General features: G+C 40.3%; 1 protein-coding gene across 3 annotated transcripts in view; it reads left to right on the top strand.

The window, feature by feature from the left end:
* The window catches only part of enox2 (ecto-NOX disulfide-thiol exchanger 2), a 208730-nt gene that overhangs the window by 16736 nt on the left and 176864 nt on the right, over positions 1-15130 (top strand). For all 3 annotated transcript variants that reach the window (XM_037779743.1, XM_037779742.1, XM_037779740.1), the window contains exon 2: positions 2421-2516. In XM_037779743.1, coding sequence (XP_037635671.1) covers positions 2429-2516 — 88 coding nt within the window. In that variant the 5' untranslated portion in view covers positions 2421-2428. The remainder of the gene's footprint in view (positions 1-2420; positions 2517-15130) is intronic.

Genomic DNA, 15130 nt, shown 5'->3' with positions numbered 1-15130 from the left:
CTCTTCTTTACTCTCAGACTTTTTCTCTGTCATTGTAGTCGTCTGCTAATGTACTGGTTTGCTATGTACTCTACATAGCCAAACGTTTAAATGACATTAGGGAAATGCATTCTCCAGCTTTAATATGCAGTATGTATATTTTGTATAATCTATGTTCTTGCAAGGTTCAGCAGCTGATGTTAATTGACAAACTAAGTGGTTTAATGTTACTTAAATGTCCACAAATGGGATTCAGACAGTTGAAGGCGCCATTAGGGAGAACAGCTTAGCAATGTCATCTATAAGAAGGCATTGAGGCATCTGTATTGCGTTGAGGAAGGGACATCCTTTGCCAAATTTGAGAAATTCAGATGGCTAATACAGCAACGCGCGGATTAATAGTAATGCCTAATTTGCTGACAGAAACCGTAAGTGTGTCGGTTTCTTTCCTGCTCTCGACTGAAGAAATTCACTGGGATTTTGAGATTTCCTGCCTCTTGCGTAAGCTGTATTCTATCCGAGCCTCTGCCTCGGTGTGAACTGCCACGTGTGACGGTGGCCTTGGTTCACCTGGGAGACGACTGACAGCTGTTGCAACGAGAATGAGGAGTGACACGGGCAATTAAAGGGCTAGATTCAGCCCGGTCTGACCTTCTGATCAATGCTCTCTTATTTAGAGCTGGCAGGCTAGAGACCAGCACTCTTTTTCCAGACTAATAAAGAGGGTAACCGAGAGCAGCTCCTGGGCCGGACTGCCAATACTTTTAACACCCCCATCGATTCTCATTACCGTTAATGGTTTCTTTGCAAGTGTGAGCCGGATGTTGGGGATGGTGTGGGTGGGCATGGGTGTAATCAGTGATTTGGCTAGGGGGCAGAGTCACCATAATATGCCCCTGGTCAGTCGAATGGCTCAGTTTTCAGTGTTTTGATCAATTCCTGTAATACTGTGTGTAAAGGTTGTCATTGTGTTGATTATGAGTACCTCCTAAACTTCACAGGAAGCAGGAAAATGTTTTGCAATGATCTTCATTAAAACTTGCTCCAGACCTCTGAATTTCTGCCAACATTTCCGATTTGTTCAGGTCGCTATAAACAAAACAAGAAAGCAGCTAACATGAACAAAGTGTGAGGCTAAATGAATGAAGTAAAACGAAATGGCAATTCGGTCTCATTATCTACTACTATCTAAACTATATCTTTATCAGCTTAGAGCAAAAAATAACACCACACCAGTCTGGTTTCTCTCAGCAAAACAAGCTCACCTATTCATACCCTCGTTGTTGTACTTGCCTTTACTGAATTCCTCCAACTCCAGGGTGTCCCTTCATCAATGCAAAGTAAATTCAGACGGCCTGCATGATCCACATCTGAAGAAGCAGCTTTTATATTTGTTTGTACAAAACACATCAACTCCAGGCTTCACTCTTTGGAGATCTAATCACTGTAATGGGGCAACAAGGAGGAAGATGAAAAATGCATTTCATTGTCTTTAAATCCCCTGAAACCATCCACTTCCTGCTACATATCTGATGCTGTTCTCCCTCTCTTATAGCTCTACCTAGTATTTTAGTGGCCTACAGAGCTGAGTATTATATTTGTTCTTTGGCTCTAATTAGTGAGCGGCCTGGATTGTAATGTTTCTTCGGGGTTATATGATTCTTATTTTGCTTATCTTAGTACAACTCTTTATACAGTAGTCAGCTGTGGTAGGCTGTCTCTTGAGTTTTTCTTCCTCACTCAAATGTTCTGGGATTCAGCAACATTGTCTGCTCATCATTTCAACATCCAGTGCTGCATTAGAGCCCTTCACACCGACTATTGCTCAAACAATGCAAGGAGTTGTGTAAGTTTGAGCATGTTGCCACAGGGTGCAGGTAAAGAAGATGAATTACAACCAAACAAGCCCAGGATGCAGGTTTAAAATGCAAAGACAGTGGGTTATGTCCTTGTACTCCTCTGAGCTTTGATTGTACAGCTCTGGAAAGTTAATCACAGCAGTAATAATAACTATATCTCATCCATCTCAATGCTGACCAGGTAGTAGTACAATGCTACAAGATTCACGCCATATGGTATTTTACCTCCTACGTGTGCTTGCACGTATTTGATTGTGTGTTTTGTTTAATGACCTAACATTGTGCTGCGGGATTAAGGAGGCCAGAACCAATTGTTTTGCCTGATCCCCGCAAGATAGGATCCCCCGCTGAGCCAAAACATTGGTCTCACTGAAACCAGTGACGAAGGCTTGAGCTTTTGCACCGGTGCTGCTGTCAGTGTGAAAGCTGCCTTGGGCTGCGCTTTAGCATCTGAAACTGAAATGTGCTATATCAAAATGGACTTAATAGTGAGTGCTTCAGTTCCATAGTTCTAAAGCTGACTGAAAACCATGAATTTCTTTTAGCAGCGTGGGCTTCATTTTCTACGTTTGTGTTCTGCAGGATCAAAGATGAAACCAAACTACTGCGACGTCCTCTGTGCCAGAGAGAAGTGGCCTGGTACTTCAGAGAATTTCTTCTGTGACGTCAACAACACAGGTACAAGATCCATTCTGTTCACATCTGAATAAGACAGTGATCCTCCACTCCAGTGTATTTTTCCTTTGACGCTTTAGGTTTTATCAGCATGACTCCAATGACAGTAGAGCTGTCCACTTGTGATTGGATCACCCAAGACGTATGTTAATGCCAGGTCTGAACAGGGTCTCTGGCCGCACTCGCCACTCAAAGTTAAACATTTCCTAACTTTTTATTTTGGCCGCACTTCGCCGCAGAATCAAACGGCTGCAGCTGGCTGAGCTCGGGAGCGGCCAGCGCAGCTTTTTCATAGACATCGCATGGCAGCTCGCTGCAGGCTGCACTTCGCCGTTGCTCCTGTGTGAATTCGGTGTAAGGAGATGTTCTTGTTATCAATTAAAATGTTCAGTTTAGCTAAATTTAACAATTCGCAATTTGCCTTTTCAGTACTTCTTTGTCATCTTACCTTTCTCTAATTTTTACCATTTCCAATAATTATTTCCAAATTCAACACCTTTCTGAAGCACAGTGTTAATTAGCCTGATAACTTCAGCAGGAAACCAGGTGTGAAAAAAAAAAAATTCTGCGTGGGTTGAATGATCAGTTCAAATTATTTCAGTCCTTTTTAGTTTATCTTGAGTGTCATTCTGCTGGGAAAGTTTTGCTTGCTTTTGTTTTTTTTCTTCAAACGTAGTACTTGTTCCTGTAAATTGATGTTAGCCAAGAGGGCCTACACAAACAGCTGTCATGTGGCTATAATTTGACGTCTGCTATGTTTTGTAAAAGATTTGAAGTGGTTGAATGGAAGTGGAAATGTCTTTAGCAGCTACAAAGTATGGTACGAAGAGGTAAAGCAGTGCTTAACATATTTTGCTTGCAGGATATCCACTGTTCTTTGTTGTCCCAGAGGCTCAGGTGCTGCTCGCCTCTCAGACTATTAATACTGGAATCTGCCTTCAGATTCAGCAGCAGATAACAGCGGCGGTATCTCCTCTAATTGCCTGTTGCCTAAGAACTACTAACTACTGGAGATGTGGGCTGCATGTCAAATAGTTTTCCCCAACTCGACTCTGTGCCTGCGTTCGGGCCACATGCTCAAATTAGAGCCCTGCTCATTTGAATATACTGCAGTGTATTCCTCTGTCCATGGCATAATTATCTAACCTCTGTTTTAATTTAGGAATTAAAAGCATATCACCATAATATCTCTTAAAATTACAACCTAGTTAAAAATGCATGGTCTGGATTGCTGAACAACAATCTACCCTGAGTACTCTGATTGGTCATTTAAATGACCATTTCAATTAAATTGTAACTGAACAGGCAATACTGCTTCATTGTGTAGTCCTATCTGCAATTTTGAAATACAGCAGAGTTTCTCACAACCATCTGAGTCCATGTGGTTCGCATTTGAGTTGTGGTACATGCAGTGTAGTCCATATGGATTGTATTTGCATACGGACTGTATAGACTGTTGTACATGAGCCGCAGTAAAAATGTGGACCATATGTCATTTGGACGGGTTTCATATTCAAACATTTAACTGAATCTCCTGCTTGTTTTTTGCATTTAGCTTCTGAAACTTCAAATGTATCATCTCCCTGTGAAGTTCAAAAGTTTTTGTCTGTGCCTGTCCGTGATCTACCAAACCAACCAGAGATTTTTTCTAAGGGAAAAATAAACATTTTGGCAGGATTACACAGTTAATGGCCGTGCATCGAATGCCAACTCCTGTTCTCGGCTAAAACACACAATCAAGCTCATTTGCAGAGGAGCTTGAGTCAACAATGCTTGTTGCTACCTGTTTCAAGGAGGACTCATTAATATGAGTTGTTGCTCTCATTCATAATCGTGCCGAGTGGGAACTTGACAGCATTAAGCACTAAAATGAAGAGCGGCAATTGCACTTAGCTACTGTGAATGGTGTCTTGTAGTATGTCCTAATTAGGGCTGCACGATTACTGTATGGCAAAAAATCAAAAATGACGATTATTTTGGTAAATATTGAGATCATTTAACACGATAGACATCACGCATTTAGAAAGAACATTTTGTAGCCTACATTTTAAGGTTAAATGCATCAATCTGGTACACTTTGAGAGCAAAATTAAGAAGCTAGAGCTGTGAAGAACTTTGTGCTCTTGTAAACCATTTAGTCATAAACACATTGGTTGTATAGATGAATGGTGATGGCACAGCAAAAAGTCACACCCACAAAGCTTGGTAAATGGTACGGGGTCTGTGGTTTAAGACGTTGAAAGTGCACCGTTGTAAAGGAAAGGGGTGCGCTGGATTTATAACCCAACGCAAAACGAGAGCGTCATTGCAAAACGGCATTTTATCGGCAGTTTAACGGCAGTTTATCTTGTTTTCATAATTGTTGGAAGCCCAAATTGTAATTGAAATTCTATTAATTGCACAGCCGTAGTCCTAACTATATTAGTCTATGTGTACATATAAATTAGGGGTGGGGAAAAAAATTGATTCACCTATGTATTGCGATTTTTTTTTTTTATGATTTTGTAATCGATTTTGAAATGCCAGAATCGATATACAGTATCTGCTTCATTTGAGCCTATCTACTGCTTTTATTGTTGTAGTCTGAATAGCGTGATGTTGTATCCGTTCCGTATCCTGCAAAAACCAAAACAATCCGCAGCCGGCCGCTGCGAGCCGAAACGAGAAAGTAGAAAACGGCAGAGGGTTCACGTGGATACGACCTGCACCTTCACATTTTAAAATCCAAAGTGGTAAACACTACACATCCAGTAAAGTATGGAAACAATTTGGGTTTCATACATTGTCAGGAAAAGCAGAGCTAGACATCACAGCTAAAGCTGCAAGCTGACTCTGTCATGGACAGGAAACGTTATCGTATTGTGGTAACGTGCAGTCAAGCCAGACGCCACTCTTATCTCCGTGGCCAAATTGGTCGACGCTACAACTGTAGAGCACCCATATACTGACATTTATGTCAGTATATGCTGTAAATGCATTCAAACGGCCCCGATGGAGCTGACCATGGATGTTTGAAGTGAACGGAGCTGACAGGAGAGCCAGCAACGGGCTTAGTGAAGTTAGAGGAAGTACCCACGTGTGACTACATCCGGTTTTCAAAATAAGGTGTTAACAAAGGGAACTTGCCTGACAAATGAAGTTAACAAAAATCCCAATAAATCATAATAACGAATCATAATAATCACAATACTTAAAAATTGCAATACATATCGATCGGCACCCAAGTATCGTGATTGTATCGAATCGGGAGATATGCGTATCGTCCCAGCCCTGATAAAAATAGATTTCCTTTTCTCCTTAATCACAACAAATACTACCTGACAAACCTCTTCACATGGTCAGTCATAGCCTCAGATTTTTGGGAGGTTATTTGTATCCTGTGCCCGTACCCAGAATGAAAAATTGATCAAACTGCAGAATAAGCTGCAGTTCCTCCGTCTCTTGGACTGTGGGTCAGTCATGCTGTCTAAGTCTAGACAGACAAAAGATGTATTTCAAGTTTCTTTAGCTCTTCACATTACAATTATTTATAGCTCACTCTGTCTTTACCACAACTTCAGGGTCATTTTGCGGCCTGAGGAAATTGGGATCTTGAACTCCAATATTAGCTGGTTGCTGATTTAAGTCCTCAGTCTAATTTTACACATGCTAGATTTCCATGTGATACTCAGTAGACAGTATAATGTCCTAGTTTAATATCAAATGGGTCAAAGCTCTGGTATTTAAGTGGTCACAGAAGAATGTCCGCCACTGCAGCTTTTTGGAAAAGAAAAACTTTCAAGGTGAAAGATTGGATTAGAAGAGCAAGGACTTTCTTTCTGCTGCCGGTCGAGAGTTTTGCGTCACAGTAAGAATCCTTTTGTCACTGCGAGACATTTTTTTGAGTTTCTGGTCATCCTGTCTCGAAAAACACCCACTAGAGCCGGCTGTAAGATGTGATAAGAGCTTTTTTCTGTTCTCTTTCATCTAAATCATATTCAAAATACTGATGTGCTGTTGTCTTTGATTTTTGCTGAGAGCAACTTGCTCGACTCAGCAACTTGACCACACACACACACACACACACACACACACACACACACACACACACACACACACACACACTCGCAGAGTAGCAGAGAAACTTGCCAGAGGAATGTTCGTCAACCTCTTATTGGTTATTACTGAGAACAGCTATTTGACATTTGAGAGCAACTCAGATACTACTGTCTGTGTGAAATGGAGAGGATATTACCTGTTATTTGAGTTACTAGTGCAGACGTTTTAGAGACCAGGATGAATCGCTGTCAATTTCTAATTTAACATTCTGATGGAGCCACTTTCTGTCAAGTGCTACATACAGTATGAGTATGTGCATTTTGCTACTGCTGCTTTCCATCTCCTGCCTGTATTGCAAGGTTTACACTTGACTACTCGACTGTGAGAGGGTGAAAGCATGCGTTAAGGTGTGTGTAGGGGGACTAATAGTTGAGGTCCACCGCTCTGTGCTTTTTTAAAAAAATCTGTAACAAAATAAGACATTTTTAAACAAAGGAACAACAGCTCCACTTTTTTTTCTTGAATTTGGAGCCTCATTGACTGCCCTAGGCTCTCATCAGGGATTTATAACAGTATGAATTACAGACAAATAACTTTGTTAAAATGGTTATTCTTTACTTAGGAGAATTAATTATGCATCTTGATAATCTGAAATTGGAAAAGAAGTAGAGTTTTTCGGTCTTGTTTTGTTTCTATCAACTTTTGATCAACGATATTAATTTCAATCTCATTTATTTAATTAGTTTATCAATGCACAAGTATTCTGTAATTGAAAAAAATATTTAAAGTATATGTAACATTTAATCCCATTTAATGGATCATAATGTAATATTTTACATTAGTTTTCATTAGTGTACAATCACCTGAAACTAAGAATCGTTGTGTTTTCGTTAGCTTAGAATGAGCCCTTCATATCTACATAGGGAGCGCCATGTCGCTCGGCCATGTTTCTACAGTAGTCCAGAACAGACAAAACAAACACTGGCTCTAGAGAGAGCCTTTCTACATTACCTGAAGGCCACGTAGTTCTCCGACACGCTTGTTAAACTGCGGTAACGTGAGCCGGAGAGTGTAAAACCGTGGTACTGCCAGCCACTGTCGGACTTCCGTTGATCCTAAAAGTAGTGTTACTATGGTAAGGATGGCCTCTGGAGCGAGGCGAACGGCGTTACCACGGTTTTGCACTCGGCGGCTCACATTACCGTAGTCTTTGAAAGGGAGGGGTGATCGGCAACCACACCATTAGATGCTGCCAAATCCTTCTCTCTGTACCTTTTAATCCAAAGATTGTGTACACAAATTGCCGGTCATCCATTTACAACATAAACAAGAATGGAGATAAGATCCTGCCTAACCCCATTCAAGGAGTCAGATACAATATCTCTGTATCTAACCTGCACAGTCTGACACGCAAACCAACATTCAAGAGTAGTTTTTTTCTTGATTAATTGGATGTTACGTTTAAGAAAGAAGTGTGAATTTAGTAGAATTGCAGCTATTCTATAACCACCACAGATTTCTTTTAGAGCAAAGTTGCACAGACAGAGAAAGAACATTTTTTCTGGATTGTGGTTCATATTGTTAACCTCTCTCGCCCCAAACCAACATGCCGTTCACTGCAGCACACTAATATTAGCGCTCACCTTTTGCTCCATGTGCCAGTCTGTCTGGCCCTGTCTTTATCACTGACTCTCTTATAATACACACCCGCACACACACACACACAGTCAGCAAGTTAGCTCTACTTAGCTCCACCTGTTTCTCAGGCTCAGTGCTAAACTCTCTTTCACATCCCTTTCACGCCTACAAAGAGCAGAACAGATGTGATTGCCAGAATACTCACAGCCCTTTCACATCAGCTAATACAGCCTAACTTGTATGACAGTTGCTCAACAACAATAATAAAATAAAATAAACTTAATACATATTGGTCATCAAGCTTTAACTCTTCTATGTTTATCATCATTAGAGCCAACTGCCTACCTAGTGCCAATCTCTATTGTAACTGCAAAATACGACAAGTGGGCAAAGTCATACAGTCTAAAAAAGTAAAAACAGCACTTGGTTCAACGAACACATCATGAAAGTCTCTAATGCCTTTTTCTCTAGAATTTTCCACAGCAGCAGTTTTGTGATGGCGGTAGCTAATTACAATATCTTCGACTCATCTCTGCCTCCAGCCTTTTGTATTTTGAACAAGAAGGCTGGATATCTAGTAGGCTGAAATGGCTGTTGAAGCACCTACACACACACACTTCAGCTCTCTCTTCCACACCAACACATATGAAGGCACATGCAGTATCTGTGTTTTTTAGTTGTTTTACTCAGTATTGGTAGCAATCAGCAACACTTTTTTTGGTCTCATCACGCAGAGTTTGTGGCTCAAGCAGTCAATCAAAGAAAGTCCTGACAATCTCTGCTGGAATTTTCACAACTTTGTGGTGAACATTTAAAAGAATAGTTTGACATCTGGGGAAATATGCTTATTTGCTTTCTTGCAAAGAGTTACATGAGAAGATCAATACCACTCTCATGTCTGTACAGTAAATATGAAACAACATTTAGGAGACTTTTATCTTAATATAAAGACTAGAAGCAGGGGGTAAAGAGCTACCCTTGTCTGTATGCCTACCAGCACCTCTAAAGCTCAGTAATTACATTTTTAATGTGTCTGATAAAACCATATTTCTTGGCCAAGAAATAGTCTGTAAAACAACTTCTTTGTTTTGTTCAGCTTAAACAAAATTAATATAATGTGTAGAGATAATACACTGACTATGTATAAGTACCTCATACAACCCCACCTCAAAACACCCGAGCTATCCCTTTAAGGTGGTTTTACATAGTTGAGTTGGAGCTAAGAGCTCAGCTGCTAAGAGCTTTGCTTCCATCTCCCAAGTGAATCAAAACAAGTGCGATTGGTTGTCTCTGGGTCGTCGCTCCCGCTACGTACGGAACTATGTTGAACTTTTCTAAACTTCTTCAGGTCACACCGCAGGGAGAACTGAAAGTAAAAATATCCAGGGTGCAAAGTTGCAGCCTTTGGCAATAATGCAGCTCCGAGAATTTATTTCTTGACGATATCAAACTCCAGAGACGCCAAATCTTTCTTACATACAAATCGAGACAAGTAACACCCCAAAGTTGTGTGTAGCATGCAGATCCAGAATCTCAAGAGTGTGCGCACATGATTGTATCATGGAAATGGGTTTACAGTTTTTATCATTAAAAGGTTTTTTTCAGTCACGTAGCAAAACAGCACAGTTTTAAGATGCTCAGCATTTCCCACTCGTTTACTTCAACTCAATAATCTGCTGATACAGTAACACTTTGACTCTTTTAATCACAATATCACAGTCACGCCAATCAGTCAGCGTTTTATAGTTTGGGTGAGAATAAAGTGCGTTAACGTTTGAAGTGAGATTGCAAAGTTCATGACGTTAGATATTGGTACAACTCCAAGTTGAGTAGCGGCAACATAAACTGTCACTATCATTGTATGAACTGTGATAATGGGTCTGATATGTAATTTCTGAGCGATTCAAATTCTTTACTTTTATTGGATCAGTTAAACACAGTGACACATTCATTTCACTTGGTGACATGTTCATTACTGTGTGAAACGCTCTCTGAAATGAAATATTGGTGCCACCCTATTACGCGAGCGTGCCTCTAATGGGAAAATGTCAGCCGCGGCAGGAGCAGAAAATAGAGCTCTTTAGGGATTTCAAATTTAAACAAGTCGTTGCCTGGTTTAATTGCAGTGTGGTTTACTGCAAAATTGTAAGATTACTACTTTTAGAATTCAGTTTACAGAGCAGATATGACACTAAGCCATTAAACGATGCTGCTGCTTGTTTTTTTTTGTAGATTTCAGTTGATTTTGTGAAGTCTGACACCAACTTTAACAGCAAGACAAATCAAACTAGTACATAAGTGTAATCAAAGGCTTTATAGAGTGGTGCAGGAATGAATCCTGAAACCCGGAAATGAGATAGCATTTTAGCACTTCTGGTTCCTTCGTCTGGAAGTCAATGGATTATTTGAATGGGTTTTGGTTAGATGCCTGAAATAAGGTCTGTGGTTAACACAAGCTTAAGAGATTTTAATGTTTTATTCTACGATATAAAATACATCAGTAAATATCCCAATCATGAATTTTGAAGCTTTTATATGTCTTAAAAAAGGCGGTTGCTAACAAGTGGCTAAATGAGACTGCTAAACGTCATCACGTCAACACTAGTCTGCTTTTACAGCCTCGCTGTGTATATACTCGCGCTCAGGCGTTATAGCCTAAGTTAGCTTTTTACCTCTGGCGATTGCATTCACGCTTAGCGTCTATTGTATATAGGCCACAATGTTATTGTCAGCTGGGAAGCATTTCAGTTTTTTTTATGCCAAGTTGTCATCATGATGTCTCTCAAGTGTCATATTTAAGCAGATGCTTTCAAATCAATTTGCAAATGTGTACAACCTTAAAAAGGCCACAGTGCTGATATACTGTATATTTGCTTTATAAAACACACACGATCCAGGTCATGTTAAAACAGTCATTTCTTTGTGTTACCCTGACACACTGAGGAGTTTCTCTCGTGGCAGAGGAGGACATTGTCATTAGTTCACTCCTCTGGGAAAGCCTTACAGGGGAAAAAAAGAAGACAGCGGCTGTTTTTTTTTTCTTCACCATGGGAGTGTCACACAGAGCTGCCTCACCCTGGGTCTCTGTTTCTCTGCTACTGGTGTAAATTATTGTCTGGGTATAAATAGGCTGACAGTCTGGCAGGGCCAGGTGGTCTAATCTGCCAGTTCAGTGTCCTGCTCCCCGCCTGGCAAGGTGTTGTGGTGGGTGTTTGTCCCCACATTACCACTGGCCTCGCCACCCACAGATGGGCTAGTTCTTGTATATTGATGAAAAGGTGGCCTCACAGATACTTTTTAAAATCTTTTATACATGAGAGACACCTGATCTTTCAATAATTGGAAGGCATAATCAAATCAAAATGTATTAAAATGTGGCTCAAAATGGGCATCGTTTGTGGTCACCTATACTACAGCCCAAATCTTCTATCAAGATATAGGTAATTTCATATCTCGATAACGATATATATCACGAAATAGCATGTTTTCTGGTGGTACCTGCACGTATGGATGTGCCATCCTGGAGGAGCTGGACTACCTGTGCAACCTGATTGGGCTGCAGGTACTGCCTCATGCTTCAAGTAGTGACAAGGACACTAGCAGAACACAGAACTAGAGAAGAATCAGTCAGGAAGGATAAGGAGAGAGCAATTGTCTGTGGCCACCACATGCAAAACCATTCCCTTTTTGGGGGTTGTCTTGCTGTTGCCTCTCCATTGCACCTGTTGTCTCTTTCATTTGCACCAAAGCAGGTGAAAGTGATTCACAACCACTTGTGCTTCCTAAATGGACAGATTGATATCCCTGAAGTTTAACTGACTTGGTGTTATAGTGGGATGATTAAGTGTTCCCTTAATTTGTTTGAGCAGTGTATATATATCGTCATATTGCCCAGCCGTAGTGTGAACTAAAAACTAGAGCTGCAACAACGAATCAATTAGTTGACTGATAGAAAAGGAACTATTTTAATTATGTATTTTAATTGATTAAATGTACACGTCATTTTCAAGAAGAGATTTAATGGTTTCAGCTTCTCAAATGTAAAAATGTGCTGCTTTTTATTGTCTTTTTATTGCATAATGGCAGTGGAATTTGTTTGGGCTTTGGATTGTTGGTCTGACAAAACAAGACATGATTTGAATTAATTGGTTATTTGAGAAAATAATTGGATCATTAATAGATTATTACAGTAGTTGCAGCCCTACTGGTCTGCTCTTGTTTCTTAAGACCACATTCATTCATTTATATTCACATTTAAAATTTTCCACAGTGCTTTTTGTGAAAAAACAAAAAACTCTGTTTGTCATTCACGTCAAATAAGCAGGGAAGCAGAATTAACAGTTTTCTACCCATATTTAATGTTTATTGTGCTGTTGTAAATGATTTTTTAAAGAGAGAAATTGTTAGTGCATTCAATTATGTCGCCTTGTATCCAATTTCTTGCCACCTGGAAACAGTATGGCTGCTGAATATTCAGCATAACAAGGTTTTCCCCCTGGTGACAGTTTTGGAGCAGCAGCGGCAACAAGCATCATTACTGTGTGGTTACAAACAACCTGTCTCCACTGTTTTTCATTTTTGGATTCATTTTTGTATGGTGTACTGTAATCATTACATGCAATTTGTTCAAGCTTGACTTCCTCTGTGCAGTTTGTATGCAGTTTAAACAGGCTGAGTTTTCTTGGCATGTACAGAGCTGCTCATTGAGCTAATGATGCTGTGAAGAAGATATTTTTCACAGCACTTTGGTGAGAAATACAATAACTTTCTTCAGTTATTTTGGTGGCCATCCCAATCCAACTTTTCCCCCGTCGTTCTGCCTCGTCCCTGTGTTGTCGTGTCCATCTCACCCGTCATCGCTTTCCCCCGACTTCAATCGTCTCCCATCAGAGGTGCCAAAATGTCACCAGCAGCGTTAAAGTCTAATAGCTATGGGAACATTTTCTCTGACACCTGCAGCAAACATTAAGCCTGCTGGGCTGCTGGAAGAACAGAGGGAGGTTTATCTGGGATGGCAGGCCTTGCCTCCATCACCATGCCAATAGAGACAGCAGCACAGAGCTCGGCGCTCCACAGCCAGATAAGGCCCCCAGACAAAGAAGCACTGCAGCTAGACCCCACTCACTACAATGGAGGGGGGGGTGGGGACAAGATATGTGACTAACAACCCTTGACAGTTTGCTCCAGTTAAACACTTTACTTTTAGCCTCTGAGTTAGTAGTTGCTAGTTTAAGTTAACGGGTGTTAAAGCTAAAGGTATTCATTATACCGAACTGAAGTTCCTCGAAGAATCCAGCTTGAGGGAAATGAGTTGGACCTCATTTCAAAAGACTAGTAAGGCCGGACATACATACACCAGACAGACCATACAGTACATAGCAATCTTATGATTAAGCATGTGTAGGGAATTAATGAGCTTACATTGCCCTGTCAGGCTCCAAGGTCGAGAAGGCGGTCCACATAATGTCCACATATTAACTGCCTGATTAGCACATTTTTTTTCCATTTGCGATTTTATGCTCTTATGTAAATGTCCTAATCACACTGTAGTTTTACTCTGACAACTGATTAATGGTCACATTACTGTGCACATGTAACAGATCATGCTTCGTAATAAGAGTGTAGTTCAGAGTTTTTCATATTTCTCAGATAGAGAAAAAGCATCAAGTTCGCTTGGGACTTGAGGAGTTGTAGCATTTATTCGTCGACAAATAGCCTGAACTGTATAGTTGACCACAACCAGACTCTAACCAGCAACCAGTCTATTTTTAAAAGAATAGATTGTTTTTCATTTAATTGTCTTGAAGAGCCCAGCATTAAAAATGTCAAATCATATTTAAGTTGCTTTTTGTAAGTTGATATAAATGTAACTGATTGTGTTAAATGGGCACATGATATCGTCTCCTATCGATCGGCAAACTTTGTGATATCAGCAAATATCGTATCCAAAGAATCAATATAATATTGTATGTTGATGATGAAACTTGTGATTTACACCCCTAGTAATATTTACTTTTCAGTAACACAATACAATTAAAGCACGATGCGGCCTGATCATACACAATACGTCTATTGATGCGGTGGAATATGAAAAACTCAATACTGAACTATGAATAAAAACATGTGCGTAGCTATAATCAGCGGGACTCCAGTGCAGTCAGTTATTTTATTTATGGTATTTTAGAATCCTTTCCTTGATGTCAAGAGAAAATGTGAAGGCAGTCTGACAGTGTTCTGTGCTGTATTTAAAATCTTGATGATAAAGCACTACACACTTGATAAATTAGGGAAATGCCCAAGTGTGTTGTCTGTCTGTGCGGAATGACTAAAGAGGGTGTGCAGACTAAAGAATATTCAAGTGTTCAGTGCATGCTGACACTTGCAAAGGTTGTAGCCCATTATGTACAAAAAGAACTGAATCAATTTCTACTCTCAGTAGTACTGAATGCTTGAATTCAAGCAATTATATCAACAGTTAAGGCACAGAGCTTTAGTGCTTTTTTTCTATATTTGCAAGGAGTTGTGCCTTCTTCCGGTAGATATCCTTTTTGCAATGTCCTTAGGCCGCATTGCATGTGCACTGCACCTTCACAAGTCCTTGTCGGATAAAGCCACAGCCAGAACCCAGGACTCTGAAATCAGCTCTTTGTTTGGCCAACCATGGCAAGAAAACTTGAATCACACAGTGCCACAAGATGCCTCGGCCATCCAGTCTGTCACCATGAATATAAAGTGTGGTTATATCGCCAAACAGGAACCAGGAATAATGCAGGGTAGGGTAGGGTCTGCATCCTTTTAGTCCTTTTCCATATTTTCATGCAAAAACATGCAGCATTTCAGCAAAAAGCTTGTTCTATTTCCATGGTTTATTGACGGACAGTAATGGTTCTGTTTATGTGTGTGGCCAAGAGGAAAAGATGTTTATCCACGCAGACTGGGTT

Source organism: Sebastes umbrosus, chromosome 9, assembly GCF_015220745.1.
Source record: "Sebastes umbrosus isolate fSebUmb1 chromosome 9, fSebUmb1.pri, whole genome shotgun sequence".
Taxonomy (NCBI): domain Eukaryota; kingdom Metazoa; phylum Chordata; class Actinopteri; order Perciformes; family Sebastidae; genus Sebastes; species Sebastes umbrosus.
Note: the sequence above shows the minus strand (reverse complement) of the source record. Positions and strands in the feature narration are given on the sequence as shown.